At 51.8% G+C, this 21407-nt stretch overlaps 1 protein-coding gene and 1 long non-coding RNA gene across 2 annotated transcripts in view; one reads left to right on the top strand and one right to left on the bottom strand.

The window, feature by feature from the left end:
- Positions 1-8693: 8693 nt before the first annotated feature.
- Positions 8694-21051, top strand: LOC139037818 (uncharacterized). The gene is made up of 3 exons (XR_011490734.1): positions 8694-9282; positions 17434-19699; positions 20984-21051. It is a non-coding gene; the product is annotated as an uncharacterized lncRNA (long non-coding RNA).
- Positions 16732-21407, bottom strand: part of CRYBA4 (crystallin beta A4) — a 19506-nt gene continuing 14830 nt past the window's right edge. The window contains exons 3-6 of the mRNA XM_070475503.1: positions 21005-21123; positions 19675-19816; positions 17456-17598; positions 16732-17065 (exon numbers count right to left, since the gene is read on the bottom strand). Of these exons, the coding sequence (XP_070331604.1) occupies positions 16918-17065; positions 17456-17598; positions 19675-19816; positions 21005-21123 (552 nt within the window). The 3' untranslated portion in view covers positions 16732-16917. The remainder of the gene's footprint in view (positions 17066-17455; positions 17599-19674; positions 19817-21004; positions 21124-21407) is intronic.

Genomic DNA, 21407 nt, shown 5'->3' with positions numbered 1-21407 from the left:
CAGAGCACCTTCGCGGTGAACAAAAACTTCCCTCGAATTCACCATTATCCCGGGAAGGGGCCGGACCCACAGTAGCCTCCATCATCTCCTTTAATGCTCCAGGTACTGCCACCACCCCCTCTGGGGCCCACATCTAGTCTGATGTCTGTGGAGAGCTAGCATCCTTCTTGTCTCCGACCCTCACCGTATCCTGCAGGTAGACCCAGGACGTGGCAGGGTCCACCCCCAAAATGATAGAATGTCATTCTCACCACAACTCACCAAGAACCCCAGCCTCCAGGGGACATTTCCAGTGTTACCCTGGGCCCCCCCGGGGGGGGGGGGCCACAGGCGGATAAGAGCAGTGGATGGCTCCCCAGAAGGAAGTGTCAGTGTCTTCTGCCTCCCTTGAAAGTGGCTTGAGCGGCTTAGAATGAAGTGCTGGTCGCCATGGCAACAGGAAGAGGTGCCATCATCCCAGAGATGCATTTCAGCATATAGTTGCCTCCTGTAAGCTGGCCCAGGTGGTTGCCTCACCTGTTTTCATGAGTCTCTGTGAGCTAGGTAGTTTGGGGCTCATCGTGCCTTCACCCCCACCCCCACCCCACAGTCCCAGATATCCCAGGAATTCTGACGGGGTAATGTGTCCAGGAAAAACTCTGACTTCTCTTTCCCTGGAGAAACTCAGCTGGCCCATGTGGCCAGGGTTCCAATTCCAACTATATCATCAACCTGCCTGGTGCCTCTGAGTACTCACCCTACTGTACCTCCTTTTAAATGTTTTAAAAAAATTATTTTATTGAAGCATAGTTTATTTGGAATGTTGTGTTAATTTCTGCTGTCCGGCAAAGTGACTCAGTTATAGATCTAAACATTCTTTTCGCATGTTTTCTGCTATGGTTTATCATACCGAATCTCGTCTCACATGCTGTAACAGCGGGACTTGGTTGTTTATCCATCCTATATATATACTAGTTTGCATCTACTAATCCCAGGCTCCCAATCCTTCCTACCATCCCTTGTCAAATGTAAGTCTGTTCTCTGTGACTGTGAGTCTGTTTTTGGTTCATAACTACATTCATTTATGTCGTATTTTAGATTCCATATATAAGTGATATCATATATGTTTGTCTTTCTCTATTTGACTTATTTCACTTAATATGGTCATCTCTAGGTCAATGCATGTTGCTGCAAATAGCATTATTTCTTTTTTTGTGGCTGAGTAATATTCCATTTAAATATGTACCACATCTTTATCCGTGCATCTGTTGATGGACCCTTAAGTTGCTTCCAGTCTTGGCTCTTGTGAATAGTGCTGCTGTGAACATAGGGGTGTGTGTATCTTTTTGAATTATAGTTTCATCTGGGTGTGTGCCCAGGAATGGGATTGCTGGATCATATGGCAACCCTATTTTTAGTTTTTTTCAAAAGCCTCCATACTGTTTTCCATAGTGGCTGCACCTAAAAAAAAAATTGGGTGAATTTCACTTAGCTAAAACCGATCACTTTAAAGCAAGCAGTTCAGTGGCATTTATCCTCTATTTTTGACTGTGCTGGGTCTTCACTGCTGCCTGCAGGCTCTCACTGGCTATGGCTAGCAGGGGCTACTGTTTGTTGTGGTGGCCCCTCTTGCTGGGGAGCACTGTCTCTACGGCACCACTCTGGCTGTGGTGCCTGGGCTTAATTGCTCACGGCGTGTGGGATCTTCCCGGGCCAGGGATCGAACCTGTGTCTCCTGCACTGGCAGACGGAATCTTTACCACTGAGCCTCCAGGGAAGTCCAGTTCAGTGGCATTCAGCACATTCCCAGTGTTGTGCAATGACCGCCTCTATCTAGTTTCAAGCCATGTTCATCCCCTCCAAGGAATACCCCCCACGCATTAAGCAGTTCTCCCCACCCTCTCCACTGCCCCAGGCCCTGGCAACCCTGAATCCATGTCCTGTCTCTTATGGGTGTGCCTTTTTTGGTTATTTCAAATAAATGGAAGCATAAGATATGTGCCCTTTAGGTTCCGGCTTATTTCACCCAGCATAACGTTTTTGAGGTTTATCCACGTCATCACACATACAAGCACTGGGTTCTTTGATATGGCCAAATCATATTCCATTGCATGGCTACACCATAATCTATGTGCCCATCCATCCATTGATGGACATGTGGGTTATTTCCACCTTTCGGCAATTGTGGATGCTGCTGCTGTGAACATGTGTAGACAGTCTGAGTCCCACTTTCCAAGCCTTTTGGGTACACGCTTCTCTGCACCTTGTTTTCTTTTATACCCTCCCCCAACCCTGCACCTGACCCCCCAACCCTGCACCTGACCCCCCCAACCCTGCACCTGACCCCCCGACCCTGTACCTGACCCCCCGTCAACCCTGTACCTGACCCCCTGACCCTGTACCTGACCCCCCTGACCCTGCACCTGACCCCCCGACCCTGCACCTGACCCCCCGACCCTGTACCTGACCCCCCGTCAACCCTGTACCTGACCCCCTGACCCTGCACCTGACCCCCCATCAACCCTGTACCTGACCTCCGACCCTGCACTTGACCCCCCCCCCAGACCCTGCACCTGGTCAGGGCGTCCTGGAGAGGCTGTGAGGTGGGCTTCACCACCTTGTTACCTAAACTAGTCACACAAACCCTCCTCCCCCAGTGCCACCTCTCTGCCTGGCCACACCTGCCGTATCCTCTAAAGAAGGGCTCCGGGAACAGCCAGATTTCATCTGCCCTCCAGCCAAGCTATTAACGGAGCCTGTGTGCCTCCATCCAGGCCTCAGGGGAGCTTCTCTCTGACAGCTGTTCCCTGAGCCAGCAGCTCAGCTCCCAGACTCACTCAGATAGAAATTGCATTTTGACTCATCAAAGCAGCTATCCTCGCTGGGGTGAGGGTGGAGCTCCCTAAATTCAGGGGAAAGTGCTCGTACCGCAGAGGAGAGCCATGTGTGGCATGGCCCCCAAAAAGCATATGCCCTTCAACATTCCCAGCAACCTCCCTCTCCGCCCCCTTACCCGCCATCATCACCTTCAGAAGCAATTAACTTACCCCACCCCACTAACTTGACACTGTTCAAGGGCTTTACCCACTTCCCCCACCCCCAGCATCCTCTGAGGAAATGTCAATATCATCTTCATCTGATAAAGAGAGCAAGGCTCAGAGAGGGGGCGTGATTTACCCCAGGTCAGCCATCTAGAAAGTGCTGAAGCGGAGATTCAGGCTCAGCACTGTTTCCAAAAGCTGCGCTCAAGAATCACTGACAAAAACCGTCTGCATTCACGCTCACCCAGTGCTTCCCCTAGAAAGGATGCACCAGCCCACGGTCAGCTGGACGCCACCACCTTGCTAGGGGTGCTCTGGGGTCCATCCACCGCCCTGCCCTGGGCGTGCACAGCAGTGGTTAATCTCTCCCTCAGTCCAGGAGGGACATCATTGGCTCAGCATCATTGCCACAGATGAGTAGAGTTCCATGTTTTCCAGCCTTGCCTCTGTTCTGCCCTCAGGAGCTGCCTTCAAGTGCAAAGGCCAGCAGTCCTGCTAGGTAAAGCGTGGACAGGAGTATGAGCCTGGACTGTCCAAGATACAGACTGAGACAAGGATTCACAGCTCGTGGTTGACTTGGAAGCTGATCCCAGGAAGTGAAGCAGATGAGTTGGAGAGTGGACTAACGGAGGAAGACAAGAAGACCAAAGAGCCAGACTGGGTGGATCAGTGAGGGCATCGCTTTGCGAGGGCTGCCGGAACAGAATGCCACAGACAGGGAGGAATTCAGCCGCAGGAACTTATCTTCTCACAGTCCTGGAGGCTGGAAGGCCACGGTCAAGGTGCCAGCAGGGCTGGTGTCTCCCGAGGCCTCTCCCCGAGGCTTGCAGAAGGCCACCTTCTCCCTGTGTCTCCACCCTGCCGTTCGTCTGTGCGTACACCCCTGGTCTTATCCGAACCCCAGTCCTTATGGGATCAGGGCCCCACTCTCTGGCCTCACTTAATCTCTGTGACCTCCATAAGGGCCCTATCTCCAGATACAGTCACACTGGGGTCATACTCAATTCCACCTGTGAATTTAGGGAGACACACTCCAGTCCATAACAAGAAGCAAGTGGCTGTGGCAGCTGCCCTGCTGAGGTGCTCTGACAGGTGGGGCCCGCCTGAGCTGTCCCACATGAGGTCCAGGGAATCAGAGCACCTGCCCCCAACTCTCACCTGTCGTGGTTGAAGGACGCTCCCCGCGCATCAGCCCCTCGCCACCTCCAGGCTGCCCCAGGCTCACACCCAACACATGCGCTTGGCCAGAGACAGCAGTCAGCGGGGAGTCACGGGGCCCGCAGCACGAAGCCACTGGGGTGCCTGGGCACAGTGAGGGTCCCGGGGACACTCCATGGGGTGTCCTGCCTATTCCCATCACCCGCCACTGACCAATCCTACCCAGCAGAGCCTACCCTGCCCTCCACAAATCCAAGGTCTCCCCAGTTTGAGAAGCTTCCACCCTCTGGGTGCCAACCCAGCATATGCTGGTGAGTAACACAGAGCCCCCCCCTGCCGAAGCTCCCACCTAGTCAGGGAATGAGCAGAAGTCACTGGGAGCAATGCCGTCATGACAGAAGTTCAGGGGACTTGGGAGAATTTATATATTAAAGACCCAGCTCATCTTTGAGGTCAATAAAAGGCCTACTGAGTGCCAGACACTATACCGGGACCGAGAACTGAAAGTCACAGGAAATATAACTATTCCTTTTTAGAATCTTTTCAGTTTCAAGTGGCAGAAAAATAAGTCCGGCGCTGTAACTGTTTCAGGCACAGCTGTATCCAGGTGTCCAGACAATATTACTAGGCGTACATCTTTCTCCAGCAGGGAGGAGGCGCTCACCAGGCACTGCCAGGCTCTCTGCCACCTGGCTCTTTACTTCTTTTCTCTACCTTCCTCTCAGCTCGATCAGTAGCCAAGACATGGATGCGGGAGTCAGGCTGACGTGAGTTGGAATCTGCACTTTACTCACGATGTGACATCGCTCTGGGCCTCGGTTTCCTCTTCTGTAAAATGAGCACACACAACCTGTCTTGCGGGGCTTTCAGAACAATTAAGTGATTTGACTGCCGAAAACACATGGCATGGTCAGTAAATATCCCCCTGCCCATCTCTCTCTCTCCCTCTCTCTCTCTCTCTACTGAAGAACCATTAGAGACTAGCTAAGACCTGGAGTTCTTAGTCCCAAGAAATTACTATAAACGGTCTCAGAAACTCCACAGACATCAACCCTGTCTGCAGGGCATGTAAGTAGCAAGTCCTGTCCACAGCTCATTTGCTCTTTTACATGAGCGCGTCCAAGCTGTTGGTTTAACTCAGTATAGGTTGGTGAGGACCCCACACCACACTCGTGGTCGCCTTCTTTGTCATCACTACCCACAGGACCTGAAGGTGTACCCTTGACTTTATGGACCCCCCAGTCAGTTATCCTGTAAGGAAGACCATCGGACCAGCAAGTTCGGGGTTCACTAGTGTCCCCCAGCGTCTTTGTTTGTGGTGCCCGGAGCAAGGCTCGGAGACCAAGCGGCCTTGCCCGAGGTCACACGAGCCTGCCCCATCCCCACCTCGCTCCTTGTTCTGCGAGGGCCAGCCCCTGGCCCCCTCCCCTTTGTCCAGGTGTGTTGTGTGTGCACGCATGTGTGCGCGTGTGTGGGCCTGCCTCTGTGCGTCCTGTGTCCCTGCGGCTCCTTTGTCTGCGCCTTTGTGTCCAGACAACAGAGGAGGCAGGCAGTGTGTGCCATTCTTACCCAGCCCATCTCGCGATCCGTCTGCAAACAGATGCCCTGCACCTGCTCCCCGGCCTCCCCAGCCGCCCCAGCAGGTGCTGCAGCCGGCCAGCCTCTCCCCGTCCTGCCCGCCCCTCCAGGCCCATCTCTTTTCCTGTAAGGGCAGATGCTGGCAGGGCCAGGGAGGGGCCGGAAGGAGCCGGAGAGGGGGAGACGTTCCCTGCAGAGCCTGCCTCCCAGACCCGGTGCGCCTGCAGCCCCACCAGTGCATGCTCTGGACGGTTCACCAAACCCTCCTCCCCCCGCCCACTGCCGCCAGGCGCTCTGCCTCCATCGCCCCCGCCTGGGACTTTCGGCTTCCCTCGAGTCTGCTCCTCTCGCTCCGGCCAGAAGATCCTCGAAATGCAAAGCTGACCTCATCACTCCCCCAGCCCACAGCCCTTCAGGGTCGCAGGATGAAGAGTAAGCACCTTGCCTTGGCCGACTCGTGCTGACGGTCCCACGTCCACCCCTCACCACACTCCTGCTCCACATGCCACCCGCCCCCCCCCTTGTCTCGGACAAGGACACTTGGAGAAGGGGTGAAAGCTTCTCCAGCCTCCCGGTCAAAGTCGAGGCCATTAGTTACACGCATTCCTTGATTGACGATGTCCCGCTCCTTCAGGGCTGCTTTTAGTTTGAGATTACATAGCTATTTGTTTGTCTGTGTGTACACCACACACTCACACACACACACACACCAGCTGGTGAGATCCTTTATGGGGGGAACCTGCTGTTTTTCCACCAATACATCAGAGCTTTTTCCACCAGAGCTTGGCCCGGGGTCTGACTCACAGGTGGCCCTCCACATGTGCTGGTCAAAAGAACGCCTAAACCTCCCAGTGTAAATGCTGCAGTTCTGGAATGTGTCTCAGAAACCACTTTATAGATGGATGAACAGAGACCCACAGAAGGAAAGTGACTCACCCAAGGCTCTGTTGCGATGCGGCCATGCTGATGGTATAACCCGTGTCTGCCTTCCAAAGGTCACCCTCTCCTTCAGAAACCAATCAAACAGCTCAAGCGCCCACGCTGAAGCGGCTGCAGAAATGCTGTCCCCTTTTGCCAGGACTTGTCTGCCTTTGTGAGTTAGTGGTTGTGTCCTCATCCCTTGCTCCAAACACCTGCTGCCGTCACCCTGAGCCCCTCTCCCTGGGTCCACCCTCTCCTACAGCCTATCATCTCCTCCCCTGACTCAGACGCAGTGTGAACCCCATCCTCACCGATCCCCAGAGCAGAAGCAAACGCAAAGCTCTTGAAGAAGAAGACTAAGGAAATTGGGGGCAAATAATAGCATTTACCGTGTTCCAGCTCCTGGGCTAAACACTTGAAGTGCAATGGCCGTAACACCCATGGCACCAGTACTGATATTATCCCCATTTATAGACAAGGAAATTGAAGCTGAGGGAGCTAGGAGGTGTCTGAGCCAAGATTCAGCCCCAGCAGTCTGCATCCAGATCTGGCCCTGTTACACCTTCCCGGGCTCTCAGACTGACCCCCCACTAGTCTGGGACCAGCAGCCCATGCAGTCCTCCCTGCCTCCCTCAGCCCCGTCCACCCACCTCCCCACCCCCGCGCGGCCACGCTGCAGCCGTTCTGCAGGAGCAGCCCATTCTTGATTTATGAGATGCATCTGGACTCTCCGCAGATCAGCTGGGAATTCCGTGGCATCTGCAAGCAGGAGGCAGAAAGTTCTGGAGGCCAGAAGTCCTCCAGGAGGTAGCCAGGGGCGGGGTTCAGGGCACCAGGCTCCAGCAGGGGCACCCAGTGGGTCTGCAGAGCACAGAGTGGGGGTGGAGGCCCCGTGATCTGAGCCCTGGGCCCTCTCTGCATCCCGGCCCACCCCACGCAAGCAGCAGAGAGCCCGGCTCGGGGGTGCAGGTGCAGAGATGGGAAACGGGGCAGGCACGGGCATCTCCGCAAACGCCCACGGAACCCTACAGGGCAGGGGATCTTGTGCCCACTTTATAGGGGAGGGAGCCAAGGCCTGTAAAAGGTAGGAAGCTCTTTCTGAATTTTTAACCCTGCTTTGTCAGCCCTGTCACCCACAAAGAAGGAAATTAAAGTGGTTTATTGGGCTTCCCTGGTGGCTCAGATGGTAAAGAATCTGCCTACAATGCGGGAGACCTGGGTTCGATCCCTGGGTCAGGAAGATCCCCTGCAGAAGGGAATGGCTACCCACTCCAGTATTCTTGCCTGGAGTATTCCATGGACAGAGGAGCCTGGTGGGCTACAGTCCATGGGGTTGCAAAGTCACAAAGACATGACTGAGTGACTAACACACACACACACACACACACACATGCAAGGTGGCTTATAAGCAAGCCCTCAGGTGCCTCCCTGGTGGTCCAGTGTTTAAGAATCTGCCTGCCAATGCAGGGGACACAGTTTCAATTCCTGATCTGGGAAGATCCCAAATGCCAGGCAGTAGCTAAGCCTGTGCAACACAACTGCTGAGCCCACACACTGCGATTACTGAAGGCTGCGCCCCTTATTGCCCGTGTTCCACAGCAAGAGACACCGTTGCAATGAGAAGCCTGTGCCCTGCAATGAAGGGTAGCCCCTGCTCGCTGCAAGTAGAGAAAGCCCTTGTGACACAATGAAGGCCCACCACAGCCAAAAAATAAATAAATAAATAGATTTTTTTTTTTATTTAAAAATCTTAAAAAAAAAGATTAAGGATGCCCTCAAGCCCAGACAGAAAACTAAATATACAATAGAGAAAATGAGGCTCACAGAAAGGAATATGGAGTCAGGGATTAAGCTCCTCCTCCAAACGCTTGCCACCTGGTACTGCCTAGTTGCTGGAGGTGGATTGTACTTTGGTCCCCAGCATCCTGGCAGTCAAGGAAAAGAGGGAATGCAGTTCCTTTCAAAAGTATCCAAGGACTACAAGGAGAAAGGAAGCTAGAGACACAGCTGTGGCAGAGAAACAGAGGAGGACCATCAGACCCCTAATCAAGTCTCAGATTCCAAAATTCCTAGAAATTGTCCCACCAATCCCTGTTCCACCGCCCCTTTCCCTCCCCCACCCGCCCCAGGGTAGAACCATCCCCTGGCAGCCTCTAGGAGGAGAGTTTTCACATGTGACCACCAGATGGCGGTGCGGCGCAGGTCTCGGGTGCAAGTTTGTTAGATTCCCACGGTGGCCCGGTGGGCTGGAGGGGCCGGGAAGCGCTTGAGCTACCTCGGTGAACTAGTGTGGAACCTTCGGTTGAACCTCAATGAAGAAATCGGTCTCAGGCTAGGTCAGACTGCCCTGCTTCCTCGTAGAGGAAGGAGGAAGAGCCCTGGTCAGAGTGTCACGAGTCCCTGGGTTGAGTCTCAGCCCTGGTTCCCATTCTCTGCGCGAAAGAGCACATTCACCTGCACGGATCCGCCTGTCTTCTTACCTGAGCAAGGGATGGATAACGCCTTGCTGAGGGAAGAGGAGGCTGAGCCAGCGTTGGAGAGATCGTGGTCACTAAGGTCAAGAATAGCCAGGAGGGGTGAAAGAACAAGAGCCTCTAAGATACAGGTGAGAAAAAAGGGGGCCCAAAAGCAAAGCCACAGGGGCCCCTGATTAGGGGCAAGGGAGGAAGTGGTCAGCTCTTCTGTTTCTTCTCATGGGTTTAGGGGTTTAGGGGAGTTCAAAGAGCCAGGACATGTTCAAGTGTCGATGACAAACCCATCTTAAAACATCTTAAAAAACACACAGGGAGAAGGTGTTTTTCGGTTCATGTGATAAAAAGCACAGGGTGTATTTGCATAACAGGATGGTAGGACTCATTTCTGGCCGCTAGGGCTTCCCCTGCCTTGGTTTCGCTTTCATATTGCCTTCGAAGGCAAGTCCCAATCTTACACCTGTCACTTCACAAGCCTAGCGTGTAGAAAGCGTCTCCTTCCAAATGGTTCCAACCAAAGTTCCAGAGCAGCCTCTCGTTGGCTCCCCCTGGATCACATGCCCATCCCTTGGACCAGTCACGGTGACTGTTACCTGGACCGCCGGTGTTCTCACCTCTGGAATCAGGCGAGTCCCTCCGCGGACTTGGCCCAGAGAGGAAGACAGGCAGGAAAAGAGCCTCCTCGCCCTGCGATGTTTCCCCTCCACCAGTCTTGTAGTTAGGCGATGGGCAAACAGCCCTAGGAAGTAGGGATCGGGGGCCACCACCCACCGTGGGGGCTTGTGCCAGACTCGGCTCCCCGCCCCAGTGAGGCACGTGGGGTGAGTGGAGTGGGGGCTTCTGGGCTCAAGTCCCTCAGTTAGTGAGCTGGGGGGGGGGGGGGGGGCGATGGCCTGGGGGGGCGATGGCCTGGGGTGGTGGTTGAGTGCCTGGCCCTGTGACCAGCTAGAAGCAGACTTCAGTAGATGCCGTTTCTTAACAAAGCGCTGCGGTGATGAGCTCCGTTACTGTAGCCATCACTGCCCTGGGTGATGAATAGGTGTTCCACGCAGCCGCTTCTGGCAGGATTCAGGAAAAAAGCTCCCTCCTCTCCCTTCTTTCTTCGCTCTCCCTCCTCCCCTCCCTCTCGTAAACACACCCAAGACGTGTCAGATCTTCCAATTCTCACCTTTCATTCTGGGTGGTTTCTTTACTTTCTGTCTGACCTTTCCCACCGTCATCTGTGTCAGGGCCTCTGTGCTCCCAGGGTGGGGGGTGGGGAAGAAAATGACTCATTAAGGGTGAGGAGCCTGTAGACCGGAGGAAGCACCAGACAGGCAGGCAGGAGGCTTCGGAGCAGCCTCGTGGATGGTGCTTGCTGCGGGGCCTTAGACAAGCCCCTTTCCCTCTCTGGGCCAAAAGGATGTTGGCGTGAGACCCGCAGTCCCAGACCCGGTGGTGGGTCACGTGCACCAGCGTGGGGTTCCGCATGACGGGTGTTCTGTGCTAACACTCACTTCTGAACAAACAGCATCAATAATTCAAGTGCCCCTTCCTTTATAACCTAGGAGAATTGGCCTTCTGGCAAGATAGGAAAAATAATTTCACGCTCCCTTTCCTCCCCTCCCATGATCACCCCTGACAAATTGTCTCTTTATTGCCTGTCACTCCAGCCGTCATCTCACATCTGGGGTTCCATTTTTTATAGTTGCCAGCCTCACTCTGGCTCTGACTGGGACTGGCTTTTAGTAGGGCTGCCATCAAATTCCAGTGAGGCTCCCCCCCATTCTGTCACTCAGCAAATATGGCCTGCTTTGACCCCTAGGGACACATAGCTTACCTAGGATAGATGAGAAGTTCCCCCCCGCCCAGGTTATTCATACTAAAGTGTGAGGGGCTACTTTCTTAACTATTTCAAAGAAGGACATGAACCTAGCAATTAATTTACTGTTTACAAATTCCATTGTGCCTAGTATCTCTTTAATGCTCCATGAAGCTTTATACAACCCACAGTGAGCTCAATGCTCTTGAGGGCTGGGTAACCTCAGGCAAGTTGCTTGACCTCTCTGAGCCTCTGAGCCTCAAGTTCTTGATGATTTTATGGGGATAATGATAATGTCAAGGAGTTACTGTGAGGTTTAAATTATATCCCAGATGAAAGAAATATATCATCAATATTATCATCATCGTCATTGTTATGAGGAAGGTTGTTAAGGGGGTTGGGGTGAAGATAGAGGACTACCAGCCAAAAGAAAGAGAAAGTTAAAGTAATACTAATAACAGTACTGAAAATGATACCAACAACTTCCACCAAGTTTTCCTGAGAGCTCATCAAGTACCTTGTGTGTGTTCTGGGCACAGGCATATATAATATGTCCTTTAACTTTTCACAAGCAAAGGGGTGGGCCTTGTGTTTCCCCAGCTAACAGACGAGAAGACTGAGGTGACAACCTGGTAAGCCCAGGATGCGTGTCCACAGCTGTGATGGGCTCTGTCCCCAGGCGTGGTACCAATTCAGAACTATCAGGGTCAGGCAGTCACCCCCTGTGGAAAGTACAGCTTTAGGGGTATGACTTCCATACATCCAGTGCTTTCTAGGGGCTCAGTGTGGAGACATTTCTAGTTGGAAAATGGCAACCAGACCCAACCCCCATCCAAGGCCTTAGCAAAACCTCAGAATCCACAGAGACTGACTTCAGGCCCCTCTCTAAGTTCTCCTCATCCCTATGTCTTCCTAATGCCCTTTCCCTAGGACTGACCGTGAGACCACGTCCTGAACAGTACCCCTGCTCCCATCGCAACACTTAACATCTCCGCAGTGCACTTCCTCAGGTCCTGCTGAATGCTGGGACCTAAACACGCCATGCTAATTCACACTAGGCTGTGAATGACTATCACAGTTAACTGCCCCATTTCCCACTATATTCCTCAAGTCATTCATGATGCAAGATGCTCCACCAAAAAAAAAAAGATAATAATAGTTGTGTGTTAGGTACTTTTGAAAACTCTGAATACTCTATTCTCCCAGAGAGTCATTTGCTATTGTTGTTCAGTCACTCAGCCATGTTGGACTCTCTGCAACCCCATGGACTGAGAGAGTCAGAATTCACATTAAACTCTCGCCAGCTGTGAGTATTCCTGCCCTATGGACACCAACTTTACCCAAAGCTACAGGACATAATTTTTTTTTTCAAGGAACAAAGTAACAATACCTGTAAAACAGTCATTGATAAATCCTAACTGAGGGCCCAAGTTCAATCCCTGGTCTTAGAACTAAGATCCCACAAGCCACATGGTATGGCAAAAAAAAATTAAATAAATTTAATTTAATAATAAAAAGAGACGTGACTCTGTTATACATTGGAAATGGGGCTTCCCCAACGGTTCAGCAGGTAAAGAATCCTCCTGCAATGTAGGAGACACATATTCAATCCCTAGGTTGGGAAGATGCCCTGGAGAAGTAGCAGCCCACTCCAGTATTCTTGCCTGAAGAATTCCATGGACAGAGGAGCCTGGTGGGCTGCAATCCAGGTGATCACAAAGAATCAGACACAACTGAGCACTTGTTCAGTAGAATGGGGGCAATATTACCCCCAGAGAAGTGAAAATGGGTACTTGAGGAGCAAACAAAACCAAAAAAACCCCCAAACATTATTATTTTTATGTATGAAGCACAGATATACATATATGATGGACATGGATATTAATATATTATCATTATATTAATATTATATTTAATATAATATCATTAATATAACATAATATCATTATATTAATACCTGTGGTATTAAGATTCCATTGGCAAAAGGGGAAGCAGTTTGGAAAACAATGTCTGAAAAGACTCTGAGGGGTAGCAATAATGGAAAAAAGCTTGAGAAACACTAGACTTGATAAGAGAAGTTCCTTCCGAGTCTGAAAGTCTATGAACATGTGATTCTAAGTGAAAGGGTCAGTGGGAGTGCAGGGGGCCCAGCTTCCACCCCTGGTCAGGGAACTACATCCCATTGCCTCAACTAAGACCCGGCGCCGCCAAATAAATTTTAAAAAACCGACCCCACAGGTGGGAACAAACCTGGTCTCCTGGACTGAAACGTTTCCTCTCAAAATTCACAAGTTGAAGTCCAACCCCCAAGACCCCAGAATATAAGGATATTTGGAGAAAAGGTGTGTCAAGAGATCATTAAGTCAGGCTGTTAGGGTGGGGCTCTCGTTCAAGAAGACCAGGGTCCTCATAAGAAGAGGAAGAAGCACCAGGGGTTCACACACAGAGGAATGTCCACGTGAGGACACAGGGAGAAGGCGGCTGTCTGCAAGCCCAGGAGAGAGCCCTCCCCAGAACCCAGCCGGTGGCACCGTGATCATCAACTTCCGGCCTCCAGAACCGTGAGAAAGTAGGTTTCTGTTGTTTAGACCACCCTAGTCTGTGCTGCCTGGTTTTGGCAAACGTAGCAAATGAACACACCTGGGAGGTTTAAGGAAAGCGTCACTACAGCGACATGAGGCCAGAGAGACCACGGGGGGCAGACCGTGGCCAGCCTCGTCGGGTCGGAAATACTGATTGGTTTTGTTCTTGGGGTGGGGTGGGAAGTGTGGGAGGGCTTTAGCAGGGGAGCAAAGGTCAAGCTTACTTTGTTTTTGCCACACTTGCAGCCTGTGGGATCATAATTCCTCAACCAGGGATTGAATCCACGCTGCCTGCGCTGAGAGCATGGAGTCTTAAGCACTGGACTGCCAGGGAGTCGCCCACATTACTGTTTAACGGGATCACCCTGGCTGCTGGGTGGAGGAGAGATTGTTGTTTAGTCACCAAGTCGTGTCTGACTCTTCTCGAACCCCGTGGACTGCAGCCCGCCAGGCTCCTCTGTCCGTGGGACTTCCCAGGCAAAAACACTGGAGTGGGTAGCCATTCCCATCTCCAGGGCATCTTTCCAACCCAGGGATCGAACCTGCATCTCCTGCATTGCGGGCAGATTCTTGACCACTGAGCTGCCAGGGAAGCCTGAAGAACAGGTTGTTCAGAGGCAAAGTGGGATCAGGGAGACCGAGGGGGAGGGAGGGAGAAGGAGCAACAGAGATGGTGACTCGAGTTTGGGTTTCTAGTACATTCTGAAGGTGCAGACACCAGGATTTGCCAGGCATTGGACTATGGGGTGTGAGAGAGTTTGGATTATTCCAAAGGTCTGGGCCCACACAGCTGGAACCATGAAGCTTGGGTTGTGGATGGATTCTGTTTGGGATGTACATCAGGCATCCGCGTGGAGGTGTCGAGGAGGGAGCTGGTATCCAGGGATGGAGTCCGGAGGAGAGGTCAGAGCAGCGGTAAACTCCGGGGAAGAACTGCCTGCCAGCCCTCTCCCATCAAGGCCTGAGGTCCTTGCTTATGTGCCCTGCACGCCCGAACCTCCCCATCACAGCACCCATCACAGGAGATCATAGTCCACCGAGCCCTTGTCTGCCTTCCCCACCCAACTGCGTGACAGAAACGGTTTTGTGTCTCTTATTTACCGTTTGCCAGGGCCTGGGTACCCAGGAGGTCCCAGGCACGTGGCTGTTTGAATGAACAGGATACCACAAAGAGGGGTTAAAAAAATGACTAAAAGTGCCAGTGTTCCCAAACACTGTCCTCCCCTTCCTGAGCCAGATAATGTTATCTTTTCCAGCAGGCGGTTCAGAACCCCACCCCTTCCTGACTCTATCAGACTTACTTATGACAGAGGAAGATAGTCCGGAAAATAGCCAGATGGCTTATGATTGTTAAGACAATCCATATACAAAGAGCGGGGAGAGAGAGTAAGGGCGGGGCGGGCTGGGGCGAGGAACGTGTGTGTACAGATCTGGCCGCTCCGGCTGCAAATGGAATGGGGGGTTCCTTTCCTTGTTTTAAAAACCTTTAAGGGGGAAGGTGTTAAATGTGACTCAAGGGTAGTATGCGTGAGAAAGAACTGGGGAGAGAAAAAAGGAAGGTGTGAAGCTTTAGGGGAGAGGACTGGATCCCTCCAAGCATGGCTTTAAAAAAACACACGCTTAGGACAGTTTATGGGGAAGACAGCAATCAGACATACATGCACCTGAGTTTGGTGGGAGAACGGATATCTCTATATGTATGACTGAGTCCCTTAGGACTGCCCACCTGGAACTATCACAACATTGTTAATCGACTACATCCCGATATAAAAGAAAAGATTTAAAAGTAAATAAATGTACGTGCACCTTCCCTGGTAACTCAGCTGGTAATGAATCCTCCTGCCACGCCAGAGACCTAGGTTCGATCCCTGGGTTGGGAAGATCCACTGGAGAAATGATAGGCTACGCAGTCCAGAATTCTGGCCTGGAGAATTCCATGGACTGTATAGTCCATGGGGTCGCAAAGAATCAGACACGACTAAGTGACTTTCACTTTCAGTAAAACAGCAGCAAGGTTCTTGAAGGAAAAAAAATCAGGAAACAAAAATGAACAAAACTAAAGATAGAAGCAGATAAAGCCCAAATCATTGTAGGAGATATTAACAGCCCTTTCTGTGTGATTGATTAAAAAAAAAAAAAACTAATTTTGAAAGAATTGGCAAGGATATAGAAAAATCCTACCGAAGTTGTGAACCAACTTGACCTAGTCCACATTTATAGACCACTATACCTAAAGACGGCAAGATTTTAAAGTTTTCAAGTCTATCAGAAATAGACCATAATCTGGGCCATGAAATAAGTTTCATTAGAATATTGAAATCTTGAGTATGTTCTCTGATCACAGTTAATAAACCAATAACAATAAAATATGTAGGAAATCTCTAATATTCAGATAGCATATCCCTAAGTAACCCATGGATCAAAGAAGAACTCATAAGGGAGACGGGAAAATATCAAACTGAGTGATAACGGAAACACATCAAATCACAATTTCTGAGAAGCAGCTAATGCAGTGATTGCAGGGAGAGTCTTAACTCTGACTGTATGGGCGTGCGTGCGCGGGTGCGTGCTAAGTCGCTTCAGCAGTGTCTGACTCTTTTCAAACCCATGTAGCCCGCCAGGCTCCTCTGTCCATGGGATTCTCCAGGCAAGAACACAGGAGTGGGTTGCCGTGCCCTCCTCCAGAGAGCCTCCCCACCCAGAGATCCAACCTGCGGCTCCTGCACGCAGGCAGATTCTTCACCGCTGAGCCACCCGTGAAGGCTCGACTATGTGGTGTGTGTGAGTTAGTCACTCAGACGTGTTTGACTCTGCGACCCTGGGCCGTAGCCCGCCAGGCTCCTCCATCCCTGAGATTCTCCAGGCAAGCACACTGGAGTGGGTGGGTAGCCATTCCCTTCTCCGGGGATCTTCCCAACCCAGGGATGAAAGCCAGATCTCCTGCATTGCAGGCAGATTCTTTACCATCTGAGCCGCCAGGGAAACCCATATGGGGGGAGGGGCCATAATTAATGACTCAAGGGTCTGCCTTTAAAAGCTAGACCACAGACGGATAAAGTAAACCCAAAATAATAGAAGATGGAAAACAGGAATGGTAAGAGCAAAACTCAGTGAAAGGGAACACAGACGAACGGCCGAGAAAATCAACAAAGCTACACTTCGATCCTCTTAAAGGATTCACAAAATGGAAAACCACAGGGTAACACTAGACCTTTTATTTTAGTATTACTTTGAGCTTTTCGTGCTGACTGTGCGTGGACTGGCCCACAGGGTTAACTGGGTGCATACGGGTGCCGGGGCGGGCAGAGGAGAGAGCAGGTGGCAGCGTCCGCGGCTCCTCCGCTCCAGACCAGCGCGCGTCCCCTGCTCAGCGCCGCCCCCTCTGCTCACTGCTGGATCCTTCGGATGCTCTGCACCTGGAAGGTCTGGGCGTGAGAGCCCCACTCCCGGAAGTGCTTGTAGTCGCCCGAGTGGTGGTCACACTCCAGCACGTACTGAAAACCTCGATAGCCAGGAAACTGGGAGCAGACCCAGCTGGAAAAGGGAAGGGGGCAGACCGTTACCTTTCGAGAGGCACCAGCTTGGCGACCACGGCAGAGACCCCGGGGGCCCCGAGGCTGAGAGCACACTCCAGTCCCCTGGGTGCTCCTGCCTAGAATGCGCCCTGCTCTGCCCGCTACTGGAATCTTTTTGATCATGCGCTTCCGCCTGCCAGCAACACCGTTCCGGCCCTTCTTTGCCTGGTCGAGGTAATAGTTATCGTCCAGGTCTCAGCCCGAGCTTCGCTGCAAAGGGGGCGGTCTGACATCTCCTCCAAATTAGGCCATGGGCCCTCATCGGACCTTTGTGGGTACCTCGGGAGGCGTCCCCCCGCCCGCTCAACCTCCTCTCCCTCCTTGCAGAGCACAGCCTCGATCCACTTACGCGCCCGAGTGGACGTGGAAGGAGCCCACTTCGTTGCCGTCCCAGCCCATGGCCTGGAGGGAGGGGTAGTCATCGCTCAACTCTCCTTTCCTGCCCAGGAAGTTCTCCTGCTCGAAGATGGTCAGCCTCGAGTCACGGTGGTTCTGCAGGCACAGGAAACAGAGTCGGAGCATCAGGGTGCCAGCCGGAAGCCCCAGCCGGCCCCAGCACCCCAGCTCTCATCTCCAAAAATCAGCCTTCCTCACCAGCCCTCTGGTAGGACAAGAAGGCAACAGGCACTGGAAACCTTACAAGAGACAAAACCTTCCAGAAATGTACACAAAATAAACAAGGACAGCAAGCCTTGGTGATAAAAGAAAAAAAGAAAAGAATCAAAAAAATCAATATGACACCCCACAGCAGGGGATCAGGGAAGAAGCTGGAGTGTTACACTAGGGTTAAGACAAGGGTGTGGAGGTCTGGGTTCAAATCCTGATTCTCCATGTCAGCTGACTGAGCTTAAAACATGCCCCACATATACACGTGGAATATTACTCAGCCATTAAAAAGAATGAAGTGATGCCATTTGCAGCGACACGAATGGACCTGGAGAGTCTCATACTGAGTGAAGTAAGTCAGACAGAAGGAGGAAATGCCACGTAACATTCCTTATATGTGGAATCAAAGAAGAAACGATGCAAATGAACTTAACTTACAAAACAGGAAGAGACTCACAGACTTAGAGAATGAACTTAATGCTTTGCCAGAGGGGAAAGACGGAGGGATGGGATCGTTAGGGAGTCTGGGATGGACATGTACACACTGCCATATTCAAAATGGATAACCAACAAGGTCCTACTGTAGAGCAGACGGAACTCTGCTCAATGTCCTGCGGCAGCCTGGATGGGAGGGGAGTTTGGGGGAGGATGGATCCATGTATATGTGTGGCTGAGTCCCTTCCCTGTCCACCTGGAACTAGGGCAACCTTGTTAAACTGGCGTTCCCCAATACAAACTAAAAAGTTTAAACAGACAAAAACCTGCCCCACAGCATTTCTGAGCCTGTTTCCTCATCTATAAAATGAAATTAACCACATCTACTTCTGCAGAACTTGTAAACCAGGTAAAGGCAGGGATCGCGTCTGGGAGAGTCCACGCGGGTCCCCACATGGGCGCTGTGGCTGGGCTGTCTGTGGAACGGTGAACAACCATAACACAGCATACCAGGTAGGTCACCATGGAAAATGTCACAGGTGAGATCTAATCACCCAGAGGGTGACTGGCATATATTTGCAGAGCAGGTAAGGCTGGTTTCCAAGCTTTAGGTTCACTATGATTCAACTTGTATAACCAAATGATGTGCATATGTAGATATATAGCTATAGATGGTATAGATACACAGATCTAGACATCGATACGGACATCAATCACTGCAGATAGAATCTGTGGGTAGCACAGAAACCAAGGAAATCTCAATTACTGATAACAGTAGGCTTCTGTCTCAGAAGTGTGGGTATAAGTGACTTTTATTTTCTTATTCAGCCATATTGGGTTTTTCCCTGAACTTTAGGAGATAACTACATGTGCTGCAGTTATTTAAAATTCATTAAAATTGTTTTTGAAGGAGAAAAATACACCTTTTTGAGCCTCAGTTTTTTCATCTGTAAAACGGGGGTAACATTACTCACCTCTACCCATACTCTGTAAACAGTAGCTAAAATATAAAATCAGGAACACTGACAATGAACTAGGAATAATAGGACACTTCTTTCTCACGTCGCCCTGCCACCTCTGGTACCCAGCCTCTCCCAGTGGTCCCTGAGTCATGAAAAGACAGACAAGGACTTCTCTGGTGGCCCAGAGGTTAAGACTCCATTCTCCCAACACAGAGGGCACAGGTTCAGTCCCCGATCAGGGCACTAAGATCCCAAAGGCCGCACAGCACGGCTGGAAAAAAGGAAAAGGACACAAAACAGGAAGGAGTTCACATCACAACCAGAGTTCCGACAGGCAGAATGTCTGTGGTGGGCTCTGTCCATATGTACATTTTTCTCCCCAGAACTTAAGTACTATGGCCCCATTTCAAGATGAAGACACTGAGGCTCAGAGAGGGGAGGGACTGCCACAGCTTGAAGCAGTGACACGAGAATCTGAACTCTGGACATCCAATTCCCAAGCCCCCACTGGAGGGGCTCAGCGCCCCACCCCCGCCCTCAAGGACCAGGCGGTGTCGGGACTTACGGCGCAGGCCACGGGCCGGAAGGAGGTGAGCCGCTCGGCGGGGTAGGATGTGTTGCCGCTCCAGGCGTCCCAGGACGGGTACTCGCCCCGCTCCAGCACATACTGCTGCCCTTGGAAGCCGGCGTGCTCAAAACCCACCCACCTGCCGGCAGACCGTAGAGGGTGCGAGAGGTTAGGAGGCCTCCGACCCTGAGTTCTAGGCCAGTGGTTGTCATGCAGGGTGACTTTGCCCCCCCACCCCACCTCACCCAAGGAGGCAGTGAAAATGTCTGCAGGCATTTTTAGTTGTCTTGCTGGGAGTCAGGAGGAGAGAGATTTGCAACTGGCATTTGTGAGTAGAGGCTGGGGACGCTGCTAAACGTCCTCCCATGCCCTGGGCAGCCCCCAGCACGGAATTACCTCAACCCAAACATCCACCGTGCTGACATGGAAAAGCCCACTGCCCCACTTCGCATCCTGCAGGCAGGGGACTGGCCCCTTGCAGGTACCTGCCTACCTCGCACCTGTCCCCCTGGGCCACGTAGATGAGACTCAAGCATATGCTGACTTCAGCCTTGGCCATCTCATTAATCTCCGTCTCTCTTTTTAATTTTTTCAAATTTATTTTATGTTTGGCTGCGCTGGGTCTCCTCCGCTGCTGCTGCGGGCTTTTCTCTAGTTGCAGAGGGCAGGAGTGGCCTCTAGTTGCGGTGTGCAGGCTCCTTATTGCAGTGGCTTCTCTTGTTTTGGAGCACAGGCTCTAGGGCATGGGCTTCAGTAGTTGTGGCCCGTGGGCTTAGCTACCTCAAAGCATGTGGAATCTTCCCCAATCAGGGATCGAACTCCTATCTCCCGCCTTCGCAGGCAGATTCTTTACCACTGGATCACCAGGGAAGTCCTCTCTCTCCCTCTTTTTAAATAAAACATATCTCATGCTCAGATCTCATTCAGGCAGCAACAGTTAACTAAAAATTACTAGCATTATTTTTCACTGTATTTTTTGTTACCTTCCACTTTTGGTGAGTGATATTGACTGTTGATTTGTGCCTAACAGGGACATTTCAGACCCAACACTGGATTTTTTAGGTCTGCCTCCACAAGGCTGCCTCATCCAATGGGCAGACCCTGTGTGAATGGCGCCCCTCCCCAGCGCAGCTACATTTGGGCAGTGCACAACCCGTGCAACCTTATGCTGCCGTCCTTTATGCTCCCCAGCATCTCAGACCCACGGAGGCACACCAGTACAGTTAGAGCCCGGGAAGATATGACCTAGAACGCCTAAAAGTCCCAGCACCCCTCTCTAGATACCTTCCTGTCTCCCCAACCCCAGCTCCCATCCCCCTGGACTCACGCGCCACTCAGCACTTTCAAAGATCGAACAGTCTCGAAGCCAAGCTCCAGCACGCTGGGGCACTCAGCTGTGAACTCATGCCGCCGGCCCTGGAAGCCCTCCTCATCCCACACCACGATCTATGCCGGAGAGAAAAGGTGGGGACCCATATCAGAGTACTGGGCAGCTGGGGGGAATGCGGGGCGGTGAGGGGTTAGGGATGCACCCCAGGACTCAGTGTGGGGCAGGCCAGGTAATGCAGGGACGGCAAACTCAGATGCCTCCAGGGTCCGGGGAGGGGACGGTGAGAGCTGAGACCCCGGAGCACAGGCCCTGCTCAGCGCCACCTATTGCTGCCACATGGTAATGCAACCAACAGTCCAATTTCCCCAAGACAACCCCTCTTATTGAACTTTTCTGTGAA

The sequence above is a fragment of the Odocoileus virginianus genome, chromosome 12 (genome assembly GCF_023699985.2).
Source record: "Odocoileus virginianus isolate 20LAN1187 ecotype Illinois chromosome 12, Ovbor_1.2, whole genome shotgun sequence".
In the NCBI taxonomy this organism is placed as follows: Eukaryota; Metazoa; Chordata; class Mammalia; order Artiodactyla; family Cervidae; genus Odocoileus; species Odocoileus virginianus.
The sequence above is the reverse complement of the archived record's forward strand: the minus strand, read 5'-3'. Positions and strand labels throughout refer to the sequence as shown.